We start from the raw sequence: 17,351 nt of genomic DNA on the forward strand, positions 1-17,351 counted from the left end.
CTAGCAGATGGCACACTCAAAAAGCAAGTTGTGATTACAGACATCAAAAGTAACAAATATTCCCCAAAAAGGCTGTAAAGAGACAGGAGGAATGTGAGGCCCACAGTGCTGCGTTATTGCTTCCCTTCATATTTTTGCACTTACTGGAAACTCCGAGTCTCTTTAATTGAGCTTTTCCTCTCCTCCACTCTTTGCAGGGTGAGAGGGTTAATTGCTTTGGACTGGAACATTACAGTTTTTGTACTCCTGCTTCCTCCTGGCACGCTGAGCATGCAGAGATGCCATGTGCACACACTGCACAGGAGTGCCCAGAACCCAGAGCAGGAATGAGAACAGCTCCAGACATCCCAGCCATGGGATGAGAGCAGCTCCAGACTGCCCAGCCATGGGATGAGAGCAGCTCCAGACACCCCAGAGCAGGGATGAGAACAGCTCCAGACTGCCCAGCCATGGGTATCTTTAGAGCACCATATCTACGGCTTTGAAAATCAGCACTGGCCAAGTGAGACCTTAACGCTAATTGCCACAGCATTTCACTGTTTATCTTAGTTGAACTAGCATTACCAGTCATGGTTGTTAACAACCTCAAGTGGCACTTTATTCATCTATCAACAGCCTTACCCTGTGAACAAGCAAGCAAAGAACTATAAACACCCTCTCCAAAGTCACTTTGTAAGTTTAAGCTGAAGCCCACAGAAAAAAAGGCTAGTCACAGAATGTCAGGGAGAGCAGAAAAAATACAGCCTCCAAACCAATGTTTTAATCTACAAAGTTTTATTTGTCTTTTTAAACTTGTAAACCATAAAAAGAGCTTATCAAATATCTGAAATTAGTACAAGAAAAAATGATGACTCATAGCAAACTGCATTTGTAAGGTCCAAATTCCAAGACATGCATGGGGCTCTTCTGCTTCCATTTATGAAGCTGCAAACAAATTTGGCCCAGTTTGTTAGGTGTTTTATTAGAAAATTCACAAAGCCTCAGCGTGCTATACTTTGTGAATAGAACAGAATGGGAAAGATTAAGTGCAAGAATAAGCACTCAGCACCAGAAGGATCTGAACTCCATATCTTCATCCACAGAATACAACACCAAAGGAGTACATCTCTCTGCTGGCAGTAATTACAGGAAGCTTTGTCTCTATGGACTAGGCACTCAGAGGAAGATGCACACCCCACTCCACAGATATGTCCTAAAAACCAGAAAGCACAGTGCACATCATTACCAGTATGCCTGATACTGTTAATATTTGCCCATTGCCAAATCTATGAAGCACCTGAACATTATGTCTTTAACACTTGAGAAACTTCTGGAACTTCCTACACTGGGTCCCCAGAGTAGCAGCCTGATGACACAACCAACAGGCCCAGCCTGCCATTCCTTGTGGTATAAAGAGTATTTTTTGTGTCAGTAGATTTCACAGGCAGAGTTAGTGCTTAGTGTTTAGAAAAATCAGGATAGATACCAAAGCTTTGGGTAACATTGGACCAACTAATGTGTGTTTGTAATCAGACAAAAAGAACTGATGTCACTATTCAAAATGTGTTCTTAAGAATATTCAAAACAGCTGCAGAAACACCTCCACTTCTAGAGATGTTTCCCTCAGCATGGATAGGGACTCAGGAAACTGGGGATCATTCCTTCTTCTGCCACAGCTCCCAGGATTATCTGCAGCTCTCCTGCCTTGTGCCTCCCCCTGCATGCTGGAGATTCACCTCCTATAGAAAATCTTTCAAGTTTTCCCAGTGAAAAGCATTCTACAAACTACTGTTGCTGTTTTACGAGCAAAAAATGTACCATAAGAGATTCAAAAAATAATATGAATAAAACTCCTCCATACAGCATTTTCCTGCCTCTGGTGTGTCTCCCCCAGCCCCTCTGTTGGACATTTCTGTGCTATCCCCACACTTCTCAATTCTGTCCATCCTTCCCTTGCCAGTCTTTCTTCACAGCTCTAACCCTCTCAGTAATCTGCCTGAATAGCCCTTAATTCCTGCTAGTTTAAAACAAAGAAATTAGAACACCTCATCCATGTGATTCCTACCATTTTAGTTCATTTAGGATTGAATTATCTAGAAATATATAGAAATATAAAAGTAAATTAAAACATCATTAAAACCTCATTATTTAATAATTATAATCCAAGCTTCAAATAAGATGCATTTCAATGTATATTGAATATTTTCAATATAAACTTATTTGCTTTTCTATATCTGCTCCTTTTAGACCATTTTGAGCACATTTTAAATGTGCACAGAACAAAATAAAAAAAAAAATCCCAAAACAGACTCTTCCAAATCAACTCAACATCTGCTCAAATATGCAAAAAAAATACATTATTATGTCATAAATAGAGGTTGGTTTTACTGTTAAGTGTGTTAGGAAAGAAATCTTTTTCCAGAAGCTATTTAGAAAACACATTAAGTTTAATTTTTAGTTCATGGATTTTCAAACATGTTTCTGCTGGTATACTAAAAAAAAAAAATAAAAAGAAGTCGGACAGCTAATAAGATGCTGAATAAGACTTGGTTCCCAGCAAAGCCATGAATAAGTCATGTTTGAAAACATATTTTCAGATCTTGATGAATTGCATCAAGGTAATTAAAGGTGAGACTTGATTAGCTGACATGTTTCCAAACATGAACATTCTTGCCTGTACTCCAGGCAAAAATTACAGTGAATGTTTTTGCAAATTTTCTAGCATGATGAATTTTTCTCAAGTATAATCTAGGCCCAAAGGGGCCCAACTTTCCTGTTAATTGGAATACAAATGAAATCTGTCATTCAATAATTGAGGTACACGATGACATATGGAGAACAGTATGCATTCATCTTAGCTGTGTGGCAACTTGTGGAGCATCCACAGTGCTCATCCCTTTAGAAAAAATCACCTCTGTCAGAATCCACCTTGCTCCCCTCACTAACTTCTGCCAGAGGACACACACACACACACACACACACACACATATATATATTTATATGTATATATACACACACACACGTACACACACATTTTTAAGGTACTTCTCCAGCTAAACGTTGCTGTCCTATGCTCACAATGACTAGAGTAGAAAGAACCATTACAGAGGTCATCTATTTGGCTTTTGGGCCTCAAGGGGCTGCTCTGCCAATATGCCAGGAGAACCTGTACCTCATCACCCAGGGGCAGAACTGGCTCTCCATTTCTAGCAATGACTAAATGACATGTGGCTGTTTCAAAGACATTTGGAAGTGCCTTGAGGTCCTCCAGCAACATCAGTATAAAGACAGTATTTGCTGCTAATCTTAATTAATTTATCAGCTTGATCTCTTACAGTGAAAAGTCCATTTGCTATTAGCAAACCCATCAGCAGTAAGATGCAGTAAAAATAAATACTGAAATTACTGTCTGCACGTTATGTAGACTTCAAACTCACCTGCCTGGAATGGAATTACAGGCACCCTGCAGCCAGTGGGAACCTGGCAGCCTTGCCAGAGATTTCACTGGGACAGAGATTTCACTTCACAGCCTTAGCTTAGAATACTTTGCATTGTGGTCATGAAGTTGTGAGAAGAGCTTAGCATTCCTTCTTTTCAAAAAACTGTCCTCTCCAGAATTGCAGCTGGTAGAAATGAGCAAAATTTTTCAATTGAATTTTTTTCAGCAAATAGTGCAAACTTTGATATTGGCTTCATTTTGCTGAACTGCCTTGTGTAAAAACAGAAAAAGTAAATGAAAAGTCTGGAGATTTCATCTGAAGTTATTTAATGCCACTCCATTTTACTTTTCAATATTAACAATATACTCAACTCTGATATTTTTTCTTTGGAAATAAAATGTTTTGTTTAACCAGAAACTAAACTCTTTCAAATTTTGATTCCGCTATGGTTTTGAACAACTTAAAACAATATTTTTATTTTTTTTAAGGAAAAGTTTTCAGAATTAATAGCAAGATTAAATATCAGTTACTCAACACAGGTCCAACAGCAGGGGACAAGAAATTTAACTTTGAAACTTGATAGTTTAAATATTAGACCAAAGCATAACCAGTCTATACGTAATTTCCTGATCCTGTTCCTAAAAATGTTAATGCAAGCTCTTTCATCAGTGGGATCTGCAAGCACTGACAGCAATTGCAATAGGCCCCTGAAATCCACAACAACAAGAAGAAATATACTTTCTGAACTAGTAAAACTTTAATAAACAGGGGGTTCTCTTGGCACAGTTTTTGCTGTTAAATAAATAAAGCATTTAGTCAAAACCATCTATATTTACTATACAAAATACTGAAAAGCAAACATATTTAAAAGATACGGAAATTTAAGGTTCTGTGAAAAGAAACTGTGCTACATGTTATTCACACTTATAATGCACATAACACAACTGCAACACAGTATTTAGATACTGTATATTCATACATGGCTGGTGTAAAGTTTTCGTAAGGGGATGCCATGTTATTAAAATGTATTTGTGTTTCACAGAATGTGAGCAAGGCAGAATTTGACTTTTGCATGTCCAAATACAATAAACCAAACCAAATCAATGCCAGGCTGTGACCAATGGTCAGTCGTGCTCCATGTCTGAGTTCTCTTGGCACAGCCAGAACTGCACACTCCTCCAGCTGATGGCATTTGGGGATTTTGGTAGTGGTGCTGTTTTCTTTTCCAGCAAAATATCTTTGGGTGAAGGAGCATTTTTACCCCTTTGCTGCCCTTTCCTAGAAAACTCCACAGTTCTGAAAGCACTCGAGTTTTCCAGACTGTTTTCTGGTTTTCAGCAACAATCTGCATTTTTTAAAAACTGACTTAAGAACAATTTCCACCTCTCAGTCTTCCTGGCATATGCTCTACTGAGAACAGAACAGCTTTAATTACTTCTTTAATTACTTCTTCAAAACAAATAGCATGGCATCCCTTCTTAGATGGAATGTACACTGTGTGTCTGCATGCGGTATAAAGTAAGTCACTTGAATACATCAGACTTTTTAACACTATAATATAAATAAGCTTATTCCTTCTACTAGACATAAAAATGCCTTTTTTTTTTGCAGTCCATAATTATATATACATTGAAAAAGAATGATACACAAGCAGCAAAAAAGGCTTAGACTAGAACAACTCAGTGGTAACTAACCAAATTTGTGGCCTTTTCATATTTTCAACACAGAAAATTCTGCATATAAATATTTTTGGACTTTAGGAATTTAAAAATAAACAGAACAGTATAGTTGTCACACAGATCAAACACATTTTAAAAACATTTTGTTAGGTTTTACAGAACACGCTGTTGACAGCTAAAAAAAGTAAAATAAAATAAACCAGATTTTTTAGAGGACAATAAGTCTAAACATCTGCTGATCCAGGGAGACAAGAGACGGACCTAATTACCATGAAGCAGTGATTCTGTTCCAATTCCACAAGAAGGCAAGGCTTCCCACTGTTCTTTAAAAGGTTGATGTCTCTGTGTTCTTAGAAAGGACAACATCCCTCTAAAACTGGTCAGCAGTAATTTTGGACTGACCAAAACTCTAGTCAGAAAAAAACCAAACCCTAATCATAGAGGGCTTATAACAATGTTGGATAGTTACATTTTACAATATATACTATTGACAAAATACCACAACATTAAAAATAATTAAAACCAAAAGCAAATACATTTATAGAACAATTATGTTTCAATGTAGTTCTCTACTTTAATGTTCCAAAAGAAATGTAGATGTTTTCCAGTCACTTTCTACCTGCAAAACGGTGATCTGTACAAAATCCTACTGAATCTATTATAAATCTGGGCTCCACTGAAAGCAAAACTTGAATGTACTGACCCTTTTTTTGTTTTTTTTACTTTTCCAATTTCCTTTTGACCTTCAAATTTCTCAGCAGCCATTAAGGTCTCATGAGTGTGGTCTGATTCTCCTTTATGGAATGGAAGCCCTTTGATATGGAAAAAGTAGAAGAAGCCAGAATGACTGTGAATGATATTTTTTATACACGTCTCTAAAATGTGACAAGAACAAATTGGTAGGTGCTTGGGAAATTTAAATTGGAGGCACCAAGAAAATGCCATGGCATGTGTCTCTAAAAAGTCACTGTTGTGGAAAAAAACAAATATAATGTTAATATTCAAACCACAGATTTCTAAAACACAACAAAATGTACCTGAGAGTGTGCATATTTATATATATATATTTATATTTATATTTTATATATATTTGCCAACATTTAACGTGAGAAAGTATATTTCCTCAATTCTTTCTCAAAACTAAGAACTGTGGATTTAAACAAAACAAACTCCCCAATAAACCCCTCTCCTTCTCAAACTCCCATGAATGATACTTATGGCCCAAGCACTAAAGACTAGTGATGCTTTGGAAAACCCCATTTCACATCCTCCTCTTTTCAAACGGTTACCCCAAACAGAGTGAAGAATAAGCAAGAGAAAAACCAAAAATAAAAGAAGTATATTTAAATATTACCCAGTATATAATAGACTGTACTTGTGTCAATGAAGAATCTCCGAGAAAATAAAGTGTAAGTCGTACAAATGTAGCCCTGTTGACAAGTTTAGCTAATATTTCCTTGTAATTAAGATGCTTTGAAAGGATGTGAACACAAACAGGCTACACAAACACAGTATATTAAATTTCCCCCCTGTAGCACATTACAATCAATAAAAAGAAAATAAAATCTGAATAATACTAGAGGTAGCAGCTGTTTGTATTTTCCATTATCTGAGTATCTCTGGAGTCCAACCCTTCGAACATTGCTCCCCTGATGAAAGGCTTGTGTGCGATCAGCCGACGTACAGCAGAGTGGAAAGCTAGATGTCTGCAAGAGTGTTTGAAGTATCTTTCTGAGTACAATGGAAGTAGTACTTGTACAGAAGTGCGTTGACGACCTGTATTATATCACAGCTCAAAAAGCTATGGCTGTTTGCTGTTTTACAAGCCACTTGGAAAAAAAAAAAAATCCACAAGGTGTTTGAGTAAGCTATGCGGTTCCACAACATATAAATAGGGTAAGTTTCAAGAGTTCCATATAACCTCTAAAATATATGCTAGCTGAATATTAATGGAGTAATGATAATATTAATCATAGTAATGCCTTAGTTCTCGTATCACAAGAATGCATTTCCTTCATTTGGGATGATTCCTGGAGGATGTTGGTGGGATCTCTTCTATGTCTGGTAGAAGTGGTGATAGTGGTGGTGGTGCTCGTGGTGGTGGTGGTGCTCATGTCTTTGTATCATTTGTCCCACTTGGCCTTCATATAAAATGACTGTGGGCAGGTCTCTCACATGTTCCTTTTCCACAACTGTCCCTGGAGACGGAAAGGTTTTGCACATTTGGTGATTCTCCTTTGCCCTCTGCTTATGCTTCTTGTGGATCTGCTGGGATTGCAAGGGAAGGTAGGGCAGGTTCTGCCCCACCCGTGTGCTTGGGGAAGCCATGGGCACAGGCACCCCTTGGAAAGGTTTATTTCTGACTGCCCTTCCAGGGTGCACAGGGGCCACATTTTTGCCCTGGGCTTTGGGAGACCTCACAAAGTGCTTGTTTGAGTCCTGGTTCCGAAGCCTCTGTTGGATTTCTGCAATCTTGGCATAGGAACTTTCAGCCAGATTGATGTGGTTTGGATCCACCACTTGAGATTTCCTATGGTGAGCGTGGAAGGTCTCAGGCTCATGAGAACGGGATCTCGTTTGATTCACAATTCTGCCTGGTGGGTCATGTTTTTGAGCTGCTGGAGGAGATCCTAGGAAATAACAAGCTGAGTTAGTCATCTAGTATTTCAAAGTTTTAATTAGTAGCATGCAGTTGGCAGGGATAGCATTATCGGCTGAACAATTTTTTCCTAAGGAAGTGAATGCAATTATAGCTGTCTAGTTTAATTACATTTAATAATTCTGGCCAGTAAATAATACACACACAAACATGAATACCTATCTAGAGAAGACTGAACGTGTGTGTGTGTGTGTGTGTGTGTGTGTGTGTGTGTGTGTGTGTAAAAACCTTCACATTACCAACCCTCGGTCATCAAATTAACTGTGAGTGGAATAGTAAAACCCTGGCAGAGAGCAGGGAAATGAAGGAAATCCAAATCTCTTTAACTGGGGCCTAAAGCCAAAACTCCAGGTATGAACACACATTCCTCTATTTTGGGGTCAGTAGTGAGCATAAAATATGTTCTGGTATCATCTTGGGAACAAGCTCCAGCATCCAAAAGTCAATCCTTGCCTCACCCATAGACTAAATTTAATAACTGAGATGTAGAGATTGTTCTCCCAGGCTCAGCTCCAAGTTTAGATACACAAACAAGTACATCAAAGCAGCCTTGCAGCACATTAGCCACTCTGTTGTGATACCACCTTCACCAGTAATTACCTTGCAGTATTCACAGTCCTATTGCTAAGTCACTAAAGACAAATCGCACAGCTTCACAATTCACTGTCCCTGATATGGAACATGTAACTAAGAAAGAAAAGATTATGAGGTTACAACATAAATCACCTGGCCCAAACTTTGATGTGTAGTTTTCTATTCCTGCAAGATCCAAATAGTGGTTTCTCCTTTCAATGTTCTCATCAACACAATGACGATAGCACCCACTTTGCTCTGGATTGTTCTCACTCTGGTGGTATCTGTCAGCAGGAAGCAAAATTACAATTCAGCAGATCTTCTTTAAAGTTGTTATCACCATCTGCAAACCAACAACTAATGGACCCTTTGAAGTGACAGGAGCTGCTCACAAAGAAACAACAAACACTTGAAATTCTGGATGACCAGATTTGCTAAGTCGATAGGCCTGAACTGACTGTTCCTTCCCCTCATATAAATCAACCCTGATGTTGCAAAGCAAAGAAGGCTTTCAAATTGCATCACATGTGCAAAAGCAAATAAAAACACTCCTAGCATTTATTACTTTCTGCCTTAGGGCCAAATCATTCAACTGATTCTCCAATTTGGACATGCCAAAGAAAATCTGCTGTTTGATTCGTGACCATTCCCACTGCTGTGAGGAAGTGTTGAGGTAATACAGATAAATGTTCATGTGTTCCTGTTTCAGAAAGACAGGCAACAGCACAGGTGCAGTGACTAGAGAGAGCCTGGGAAGAGAAGGTGTTGAACGGTTACTCAGAGGTAACCATTGCTTTCCAAAATATAATTAATAAGGTCAGATCAGATGCTGGCTTTAGAATTTCAACTCCTTTTCCTGCTCAGCTTTGCAATTTTATTTATAGCAGAACTATTTCCTGAGAATGAATATCTGAAATACCATTCATTTATGAGGCAGAAAAAAATCAGGCCGAAGTTTACAGTATTGTAGCCCATAATGCCAAACTATTTAATTCAGCAATTTAAATGGAAGTCTGCAAATATGAATAACATTTTCAATATAACAAACAGGATAAGCAGAAAATTCTTGATTGAGTTGCTGCCTGTCATTCACGTAGTTCAGTGTCCAGCAGCACAAGATTGGTTTGCTCTTTCTCTGTGCAATTGCACTGATGTCAGCCTAAGACCAGAGTTTGGCCTTGCATCCTACACCAGTTGCTAAATATGGGCTCTGTACTTATGGTGCCCAGCACTCTGCTTTTAGTCTATTAACACATTTCCAAGTTTCCAGAGGCTGCTGATCCCACTGAGCTTTGGCACAAATGGCTTTCCTGGTCTACTTGCACTATTCAGGGATATTACAGAGCTGAGTCCCCTTGTGCCTCTGTCAGACACAGGTCTGCAGTTTCTCTGATAAAAGTCACAAGACTTGACCTACACCTGGAAGATCATTTTACTCTACTTTGATAGAGGCAGAGTCACCTGAATGGAGGAGAGTCTGCCTGGAAAGCAGGTAAGGTTTAAAGTCTCTGAGTCAGCTTTGAACTCCAGAAGTGACACGGGGTACTCTCAAAAAAAGAGGGACTGTCCAGATAGTCTCTATTTTTTTGGATACCTAGACAACTCAGTACCTTTCCTGTCTCAGACACACCTTTACAGGTTTTTACACTTTAGCAAGTCAACACAAAAGACCTCTGGGGCTAGGACTTGCCTAACTGCAGTTGCCAGGCAGGAATCACATACAGAAACCATTGGGACTTGCACACATATGCTGAAGACAATGCACAGTTAACCCAGAAAAGACATCATTGAGTTTGATCCAACAGAATTAAGCAACACTGAATACAGCACTGTCTGTTGGAAATGAAGTTAACAGGGAACCTGTTATTTTGTTACTGTAATAAATTAAATCTCTCATCAAGACAGAAAAGAGAAATGATGCCAGTACTGCCACAGCCCCACATTCTAATAACTTTCTTACATGCAAGAAGACATTCAACAATATTCATGCAAATATACACAGTGAAGCAATTATACACTGATGAGAGATGTGCTCCACTGTCAAAGAGAACTTCAAGTACTTCTGAGAACTGCAGTGTCTGGCATCCAGCCCCACAGTGCTGTCCTGCAAACACATGGCAAGGCTCAGGCAGGCATCAACCATGCAGCAAGGACTGTGTAAAAATACACTGTTGTTACTGGGTTTGAACTTGGTTCGGTTTTGTTTTTAATAAAAAATGGCATCTGCTGAAGCATTTGTGGAGTGTATAGAAGTCCTTTGTAAAATTCCCATGCTGATGTGTCACCCTGATGGCACTAAGCACACAACAATATAGCAGGGAAAGGGAACAGAGCAGTGAAAAGCAGAGGGCAGAAAAATGCAGGGACATCTGAAAGCCTCACTCAGTGAGAACACAGAGTTTAAGTCAGTCAGGGAGAATCAGGCTATCTAGCCATGAATCTAGCTGCTTATCTTGATATTCATAATAGCCCTACAGGTGAAAACTCCTGCCTGCAGCTTCCAGCAAATGAAAAATCTAACCCATCTACCTCCCAGCCTTCAGGATAAAAACATTTCTATCCATTTTATCTTGAATATTAATCACATCTTGCCTAGAATTCCTAAGTGACTGAACATGTGAAATGTGTGCAGTTCTCACAAGTCCTCATTGCTGCTTTCAAAGGGGAAGCAACTGCATTAATATCACGAGATGCTGATTTGAGTCTCAGCAGTTTTCCTGAGGGTTGTCAACTTGGCCAGAGTGCACAAACATCCCTGAAACACACCCAGGGTGAACAGCACACTCTTCATCCTGCCTACACTTAGTGGGATGCAACAAGAACTGTCAGATGCTGACCACTGTCTGATGCTGATCTACTCAGCTCAAGATACACGTGTTCTGTCTCACCTAAGGGATGAGAAGGACAAACATTTTGTCCCAACATTTGATGCTTCTATGACTGTGGATGTAATTGGAAGTGCCTGCTGTTCATAAAAACATCACATTTGCAGAGCCAGAACTTCAAGGTGGATAAGAGGGGAACTTCAAACTGAAAGGGGATTTTTGCACTAGATTATCAAACAAAAACAGTGTATTGAATTCACACGGGGCAAAACTTTGCTAATGGGCAGAGACAATCTGAACACCACATCTAGGCCAGCCAGTAAAACCATGGAGTATTCTTCAGTTCACAGAAGATTTTGTACAGAGTTGCTGACACAAGATTAATAGTAATTTTATTTTTCGTTTAATCTGAAATTTGATTGTACTGGGATTTGCTCACTGTGATAACTCACTAGCATTTTTTCTCCATCCAAAAAAGGGAGGTACTGTTCTCTTGTCAGTTTTAATAAGACAGAATGCTCCTTCTCCTGATAAATTTGTTATGTATTCAGACAAATATCCCTAAATCCAAGGAAAGCCAAGAGTTTGTTGTTTTTTTCTTTTTTAAATTTGCAGCTGAAGAAACAAACACAACTAATGAGTCAATGTCATTACTGTAACATTTCAGCAAACACTTCCCTCTGCCTTAGTACGAAACATAAAATCCTAGAATATATCAAATATACACCAAGATGACCTGTTAGTTCTCTGGTCTGGTTATGACTTGGTAACCAAGTTAGACCATGTAAAGCTTGGCACTATTTCAGTTGATGAGTGAAAAAGATAGGCTGGAAGGAGGACAGAGAAAGGCAGGAGCTGGCTGGCTGCTAAGGAGATGAAAAGGTTTTAGGACACTTTTAGCCAAAAAGATTTACCTCACTTATTTGCAGATGCCATGTAAAAAGCAATTCAAATCCTCTGAAGAGCTCACAGAAGAAGAAAATTTCAGGATTTTTTTCTTTTTTGTTTGTTTTAATATACAAACTATCCAGCTAAGGAATCTGCTCATAATTCCACAATGAAAACTCCTATAATTCCTCCACGGTTTTTTTAATAATTTTTAAAAAGAAAACAGACAAGTAAGAAATGAATGGTTGAGGTTTCCTCAGAGGTACCCAGTGCCTGTCAGGAGTCAGGGCTCATTCCCCTTACCTGAGAGAAGCTCTCTGCTTCTTCTCAGAGCTTCTTGCTTCTTCATTAGCTTTGTTTTCAGCTCTGTGCCTGGCACTCTGCAAATCTGCCAAAAGAAAGTACATTATTGTCACATTACTGTCCTTGCAGTGAGAATTTGCTTCTGTCCATGCTTGATGGAGTGAGTGTATTATTAAAACTGAGGTTACAAGGTTCTCCTTTTAGATGTGATGCCTACATTTTCCACTGAAGTACTATTTTAAATACTTCTAAGTATTTCAATTTAGTACTACTCTACCTACTGAAGTAATTATGCTGATACAATTATTATACTGATACTGTTATTACAGTGAAGATAAGCTGGATAAACCATCATGGTACAATCATTTTTTTAATGGTAGACTCTGCCATCACACAAAAACGGGCAATTTTTAGGCATGGACTCTTTAAGTTTACTTATGCTGAATTGTTTATTTTTACCCAGCAGCAGTGGTAGCTATGAACTGGCAAGAAACATTTTATATCCCTACAGCTACTTTCACACAAACCAAGGGCTGTACTATCAGCAGAGATAAAGTGGTGCAAGTCAAAAAGGTCTTAGTTTTGCCTTGCAGTGAACAAAGACAATTACACAATATAGAGGTTATTGCTGCTTCCAAAAGAAGCAATGCATCAGGAGAGGAACCCTCATTTGTTAATGAGACTCTGAAAGGAAGGCAGGTAGTTTTACAACCGAGACCATAAAGCAGGTTCATGGGGTTTAAAATACCCACATAATTATTTACCTTCAAGTTATATACATATTTGTTTTAACAAAATATAGAGATGGATTTTCACGGAATTCTGGAATTTTTTTGTATTTTTTTCCAATGGCTGATTGCACATCCTTACCAGTATGATTTAATAAAATACTCTTTTTCTTCTGGCTGCCATCTGGTGCCACAGTAAGTTTCACTCGTAGAGTTTTGCTGGAACTAGGAGAATGGTTTACTGATGCATCAACTACCTCATAGATGGTATGAAGCAAGCTGGTAATATCCTAGAGTTGGATTGAAACACAAAAGAACACAGAACTGTGAAAATGGCATGAAACCAACAGCTTTGATGCTTACAGTTGTTTTGGACTTGCAACTATTAAATGCTGAAGTATCCTCAGAAGTCACTGAATTTAGAAGACTTCAACTTGCACTGAGCATTACAATCTTCACCAAATGCATTTATGAATTAAGGCAAACCAGATCAAAACAATAACAACAGCACAAGATACTCAGGTTTTCCAAGCTCTGAATCAGCAAAATGGTGTTCTACCTTTGCTTTGTTTTGATTTACACAGAACCTAAAGATAACAATTTATACTCCACTAAAAATTGAGTTCACACAACCAAAAAAAACACAGCAATTGATTAAAATATTGGACATTACAATCTTCCTATTTGTTTGGGGTTTTTTTTTTTCCCTTGGGATAGTTAAATGGTCAGTTATCTAGAGGAAAACCAGTAAGAGAAGTGGAAGAACTGTAAACCTCAAGTCTGGAAACAAATTATGTCTGTCTGGGTATCATCCTACCATCTGTGTTTTGGGTTCTAGCTTATTTTGTAAAATTTAAACCAGTTTTAAACCCACATTTTTGAACTGCACATATTATCCAGTCAGGCCTATTACAGAACCTTCTTCACAGATCTGTTTGAAGGCAATTGGATGCAAACAAAGGCTTACATGTCTGGTTGTTTTGGAAAGAACACCAGCCAATTGTAACAAGCCAATCATTTCACACAGGAGAAACACTGTTTAGTCGCTGGTGATGCTCAAAGGTCCCTCAGGTTGATTTAATCCATCCAGGCTCAAATAGGGTATTTCAAGTCACCAGGATGAGATCTCTTGGCTCACTGCTTTTGCTCAAAGGGATTTTACCCAAACTGACTTGGGCACCAACCTAAGGCTAAAGCATTCTGATCATTGTAGGTTATAAAGAGCCCATTGAATGCATAGCTGAGAATTTCTCCATGCTGGTCTTCCCTTTCCTTGATCTGTCCTAGTACCTAAGCTCTTTCCAGATGCCTGCAAACACAAAGGGAATAGCTAAATCATCTTTGGTTAAGTTTAACTGGTTCTGAGGACTAAGAGTCAGGTCTATAAAAATTCAAAACCTCTACAATTTTCCTTTGCTCAGGGGTATCTGTAACAAAGGCAGCTCAAAGTATGCCCTAATGGGGCCCAATACTTTAGTAGCCAATATACCCAACAGTCCTCATTATGGGACCAGCTTTAAAGGTGACACAGAAGTACTAATTTCTACTCACATAGAATTTAGGGAAATACTGACCTTATGGCCAGGACCAGCGATATTACACTAGATGATTTTCCAGTGCAATAGGCAGAAAGAATATCTAAATCCTATGGGGTCCAGATTTTGTGTTAACATGTAACCTCTCTAACTTTTCTGCACTGAAGGGAATTTCTCCAGACTTGTGAGTTCAAGATAATATATTCATAAAGAGAGAGCAGAATTTGCAGTGTCTCATTTATTTTTCCCCTGATATTTTTTCTACCATTGCTGCAAGGATCTATATGTGTGACAACTACATCAATAGCTGCTTTCCATGCTCTTGACAATCACCATCTAAAGCTCGAGTGTGGGACAGAAAGCTCTGTGATAATCTGGTGTACACCTCACAGCTCTTCAGCACATCTCCCTTCTCACACTTCCAACCTACTTTGAAACCTAGCCAGACCTCTAAATAGACAGAGCCACATCCAACAGCCAGCTTGAAGGGCTGGATTTTTATTTCATCTAAGAGGAAAAACCCAAGCAAGCACATAAACAGACAAACAAACCTTATCTGTTGTTTTATACACCCTCCATAAGCCATGCTCTAGGAGCACTGTGCTATAATCCTGCACATTGATAAGCCAAACCTTCTCCTTCAGCAGAATAGTCAAGCTCAGTATTTATTCTTAACTGGGCTCCATACACTCAGCACTTGGGTGAATGGAGCTTTTCCCATACATTCCTGAACAAGTGTTGGTTAGCCAACATGTCATCTTTCTGCACAAGGCTGCTATCAAGAGGTTATTATCAACTCTTTCATTCACAATAATCTGTCCTTCTTCCTTTTTTCAACTATGCCAGATATTTCTAAAGCCAGATGTTTGTACATCTAGTCTATTTTTGTTTCAACCAAAGGCAAACAATTCCCCACTGTCCTTTTACATGGTTTTATTTCAGGGTTGAGGTCTTACTTGCTGACCAGCAGACAATCTGCCCCTTGTGTTCTGTGATGGTCTTTCTCAACAAGCTGCTTGACTCAGCAGTTTGAAAAGTGCTCCCAAAGGCTGTCAGGGAAGACCAAACGTGGCATTTGTGTGGCACGTACTTGGCAAATCCAAAATATGTGCACACACATATCACATCAGGACAAGCTACACCTCTCAGCCAAACAGGCCCAAATTAACCCAAATTAATGCCCAGGCTGTGAAATGAGCACAGAGGACTCATTAGCCCTTGTGGAGTTGCACACTGCTGCCTTTGCATTTTGTTATGTGCTTAACACGCAGCTTCCTCGGCGGCAATCTGAAGTGCTCTGCATTCTGGCACTGGAGGAACGTGGTTGTCACACTGGATGTGTCCCAAGATCGAGGTTAGGGATATCCATGAGCAACCACTTAATGCTCGTGGCTGATCTTTTAAATACTGACAACAACATTTTTATTATAGGATTGATTTACTTGTGGTCCTAATTTGGGGTTGGTAATTTCAGCAAATTGGCAGTTCTGATTTGGTCTAACAAGGCTGCTTGGGTCGCTCTGCCTCCTGTGCCACGGTGCTGGCTGAGCAGTACCAGTGACAAGGCAGCTTGAGCCTCCTGTTGCTTCACAATTATTGCTTCACAATTATAACACACGAATTTCTGAGGCACTGATCTACTGGGAATGGTCTTTGTCAATGAGATTTGAACTGTGACTAAAACAACCTCCTCACAGCCCTCTTTTAGCAGCTAATACTAAAATGGTTTCTTGTCAAACTGGTAGCAATAGCCCATTAAGATATATGTTACACACTCTTATTTTAGAGTTACATGTATATTTACCCCCAAAACTACTTTTATCTTCCAGTAGCCTTCCAGCAGATTTGTCTCCCTTGAAAGCTGTCCCACTGAACATTGTCTGTATTTCAACTCCTTTAAAAACTGCCTAAATCCATTGAGACAGCTTTACCTTCTACACACCAGCTTGTGTATTTTACCATCCTCAAGAAATTTAGCATCAAAAATCAAGAAAAAAACCTAGTTAAATGTTCTTCTCATCTGATACACCAACCAGCATGACTCAGAGCCCACCTACCAAAGAACAGAACTTTTCTGCACAATGAATTATGAGTTTTACAAGCCATGTGATTTTACAACTGTTTTGCTTTAGACTGCTTGGCACTTCCCCCACAAAAAGTGGATTTTTACACTATCTTAAATGGGTAACGAGAAGGAAGAATGAATAAACAGAAATATTTCTCTCCTTTACAGCAAATGGATGATATTTAGAGGGGAAGTATGCTGCATGACTCTAACTTCTGAAGGGCTTCTGGTATGCAGAATCTCTGCTGGGATCTCTAGTTTAATCAAGTACAAAAACTGAAACGATAATATTTTTCCACAGAGAGGAAAATAAATGCTCCTTGGATAGTATCCAAACAGCCAGCACATGCCATACCCAAATTCATTTGTCTTTTGCTTATTGCACACTACAGTTGGTTTATCCAGTGTGAAAACCCCACCCATTTTTATCAAGCAGCCAATGCAACAAAATATATTAAGAAGAGAAAAGGTAACAGATTGACAGAAATATTTCCATTCAAAACATCAAAAAGCAAACAGTTAAGCCCACACATGTATGCTGCACTCGCAGATGTACCTGCAGAATACTTCATGGATCTCCAATAGGAAATTATCAGTAATTTAGAACATTGAGAGAAACCAATGTGTCTGAAAAAAGAGTGAGAGCACTGAAGAGGTCCTCATTTCTTACAGAACTT

The 17,351-nt window shown here is 38.9% G+C and overlaps 1 protein-coding gene across 3 annotated transcripts in view; it reads right to left on the minus strand.

Moving 5' to 3' along the window:
• Positions 1-757: 757 nt before the first annotated feature.
• Positions 758-17,351, minus strand: part of NKD1 (NKD inhibitor of Wnt signaling pathway 1) — a 118,155-nt gene continuing 101,561 nt past the window's right edge. For all 3 annotated transcript variants that reach the window (XM_085071883.1, XM_085071884.1, XM_085071882.1), the window contains 4 exons: positions 13,217-13,364; positions 12,347-12,431; positions 8,484-8,614; positions 758-7,728 (listed from right to left, as the gene is read on the minus strand). In XM_085071883.1, the coding sequence (XP_084928009.1) occupies positions 7,154-7,728; positions 8,484-8,614; positions 12,347-12,431; positions 13,217-13,364 (939 nt within the window). In that variant the 3' untranslated portion in view covers positions 758-7,153. The remainder of the gene's footprint in view (positions 7,729-8,483; positions 8,615-12,346; positions 12,432-13,216; positions 13,365-17,351) is intronic.

Source organism: Lichenostomus cassidix, chromosome 11, assembly GCF_008360975.1.
Source record: "Lichenostomus cassidix isolate B80296 chromosome 11, HeHo_3.0, whole genome shotgun sequence".
In the NCBI taxonomy this organism is placed as follows: domain Eukaryota; kingdom Metazoa; phylum Chordata; class Aves; order Passeriformes; family Meliphagidae; genus Lichenostomus; species Lichenostomus cassidix.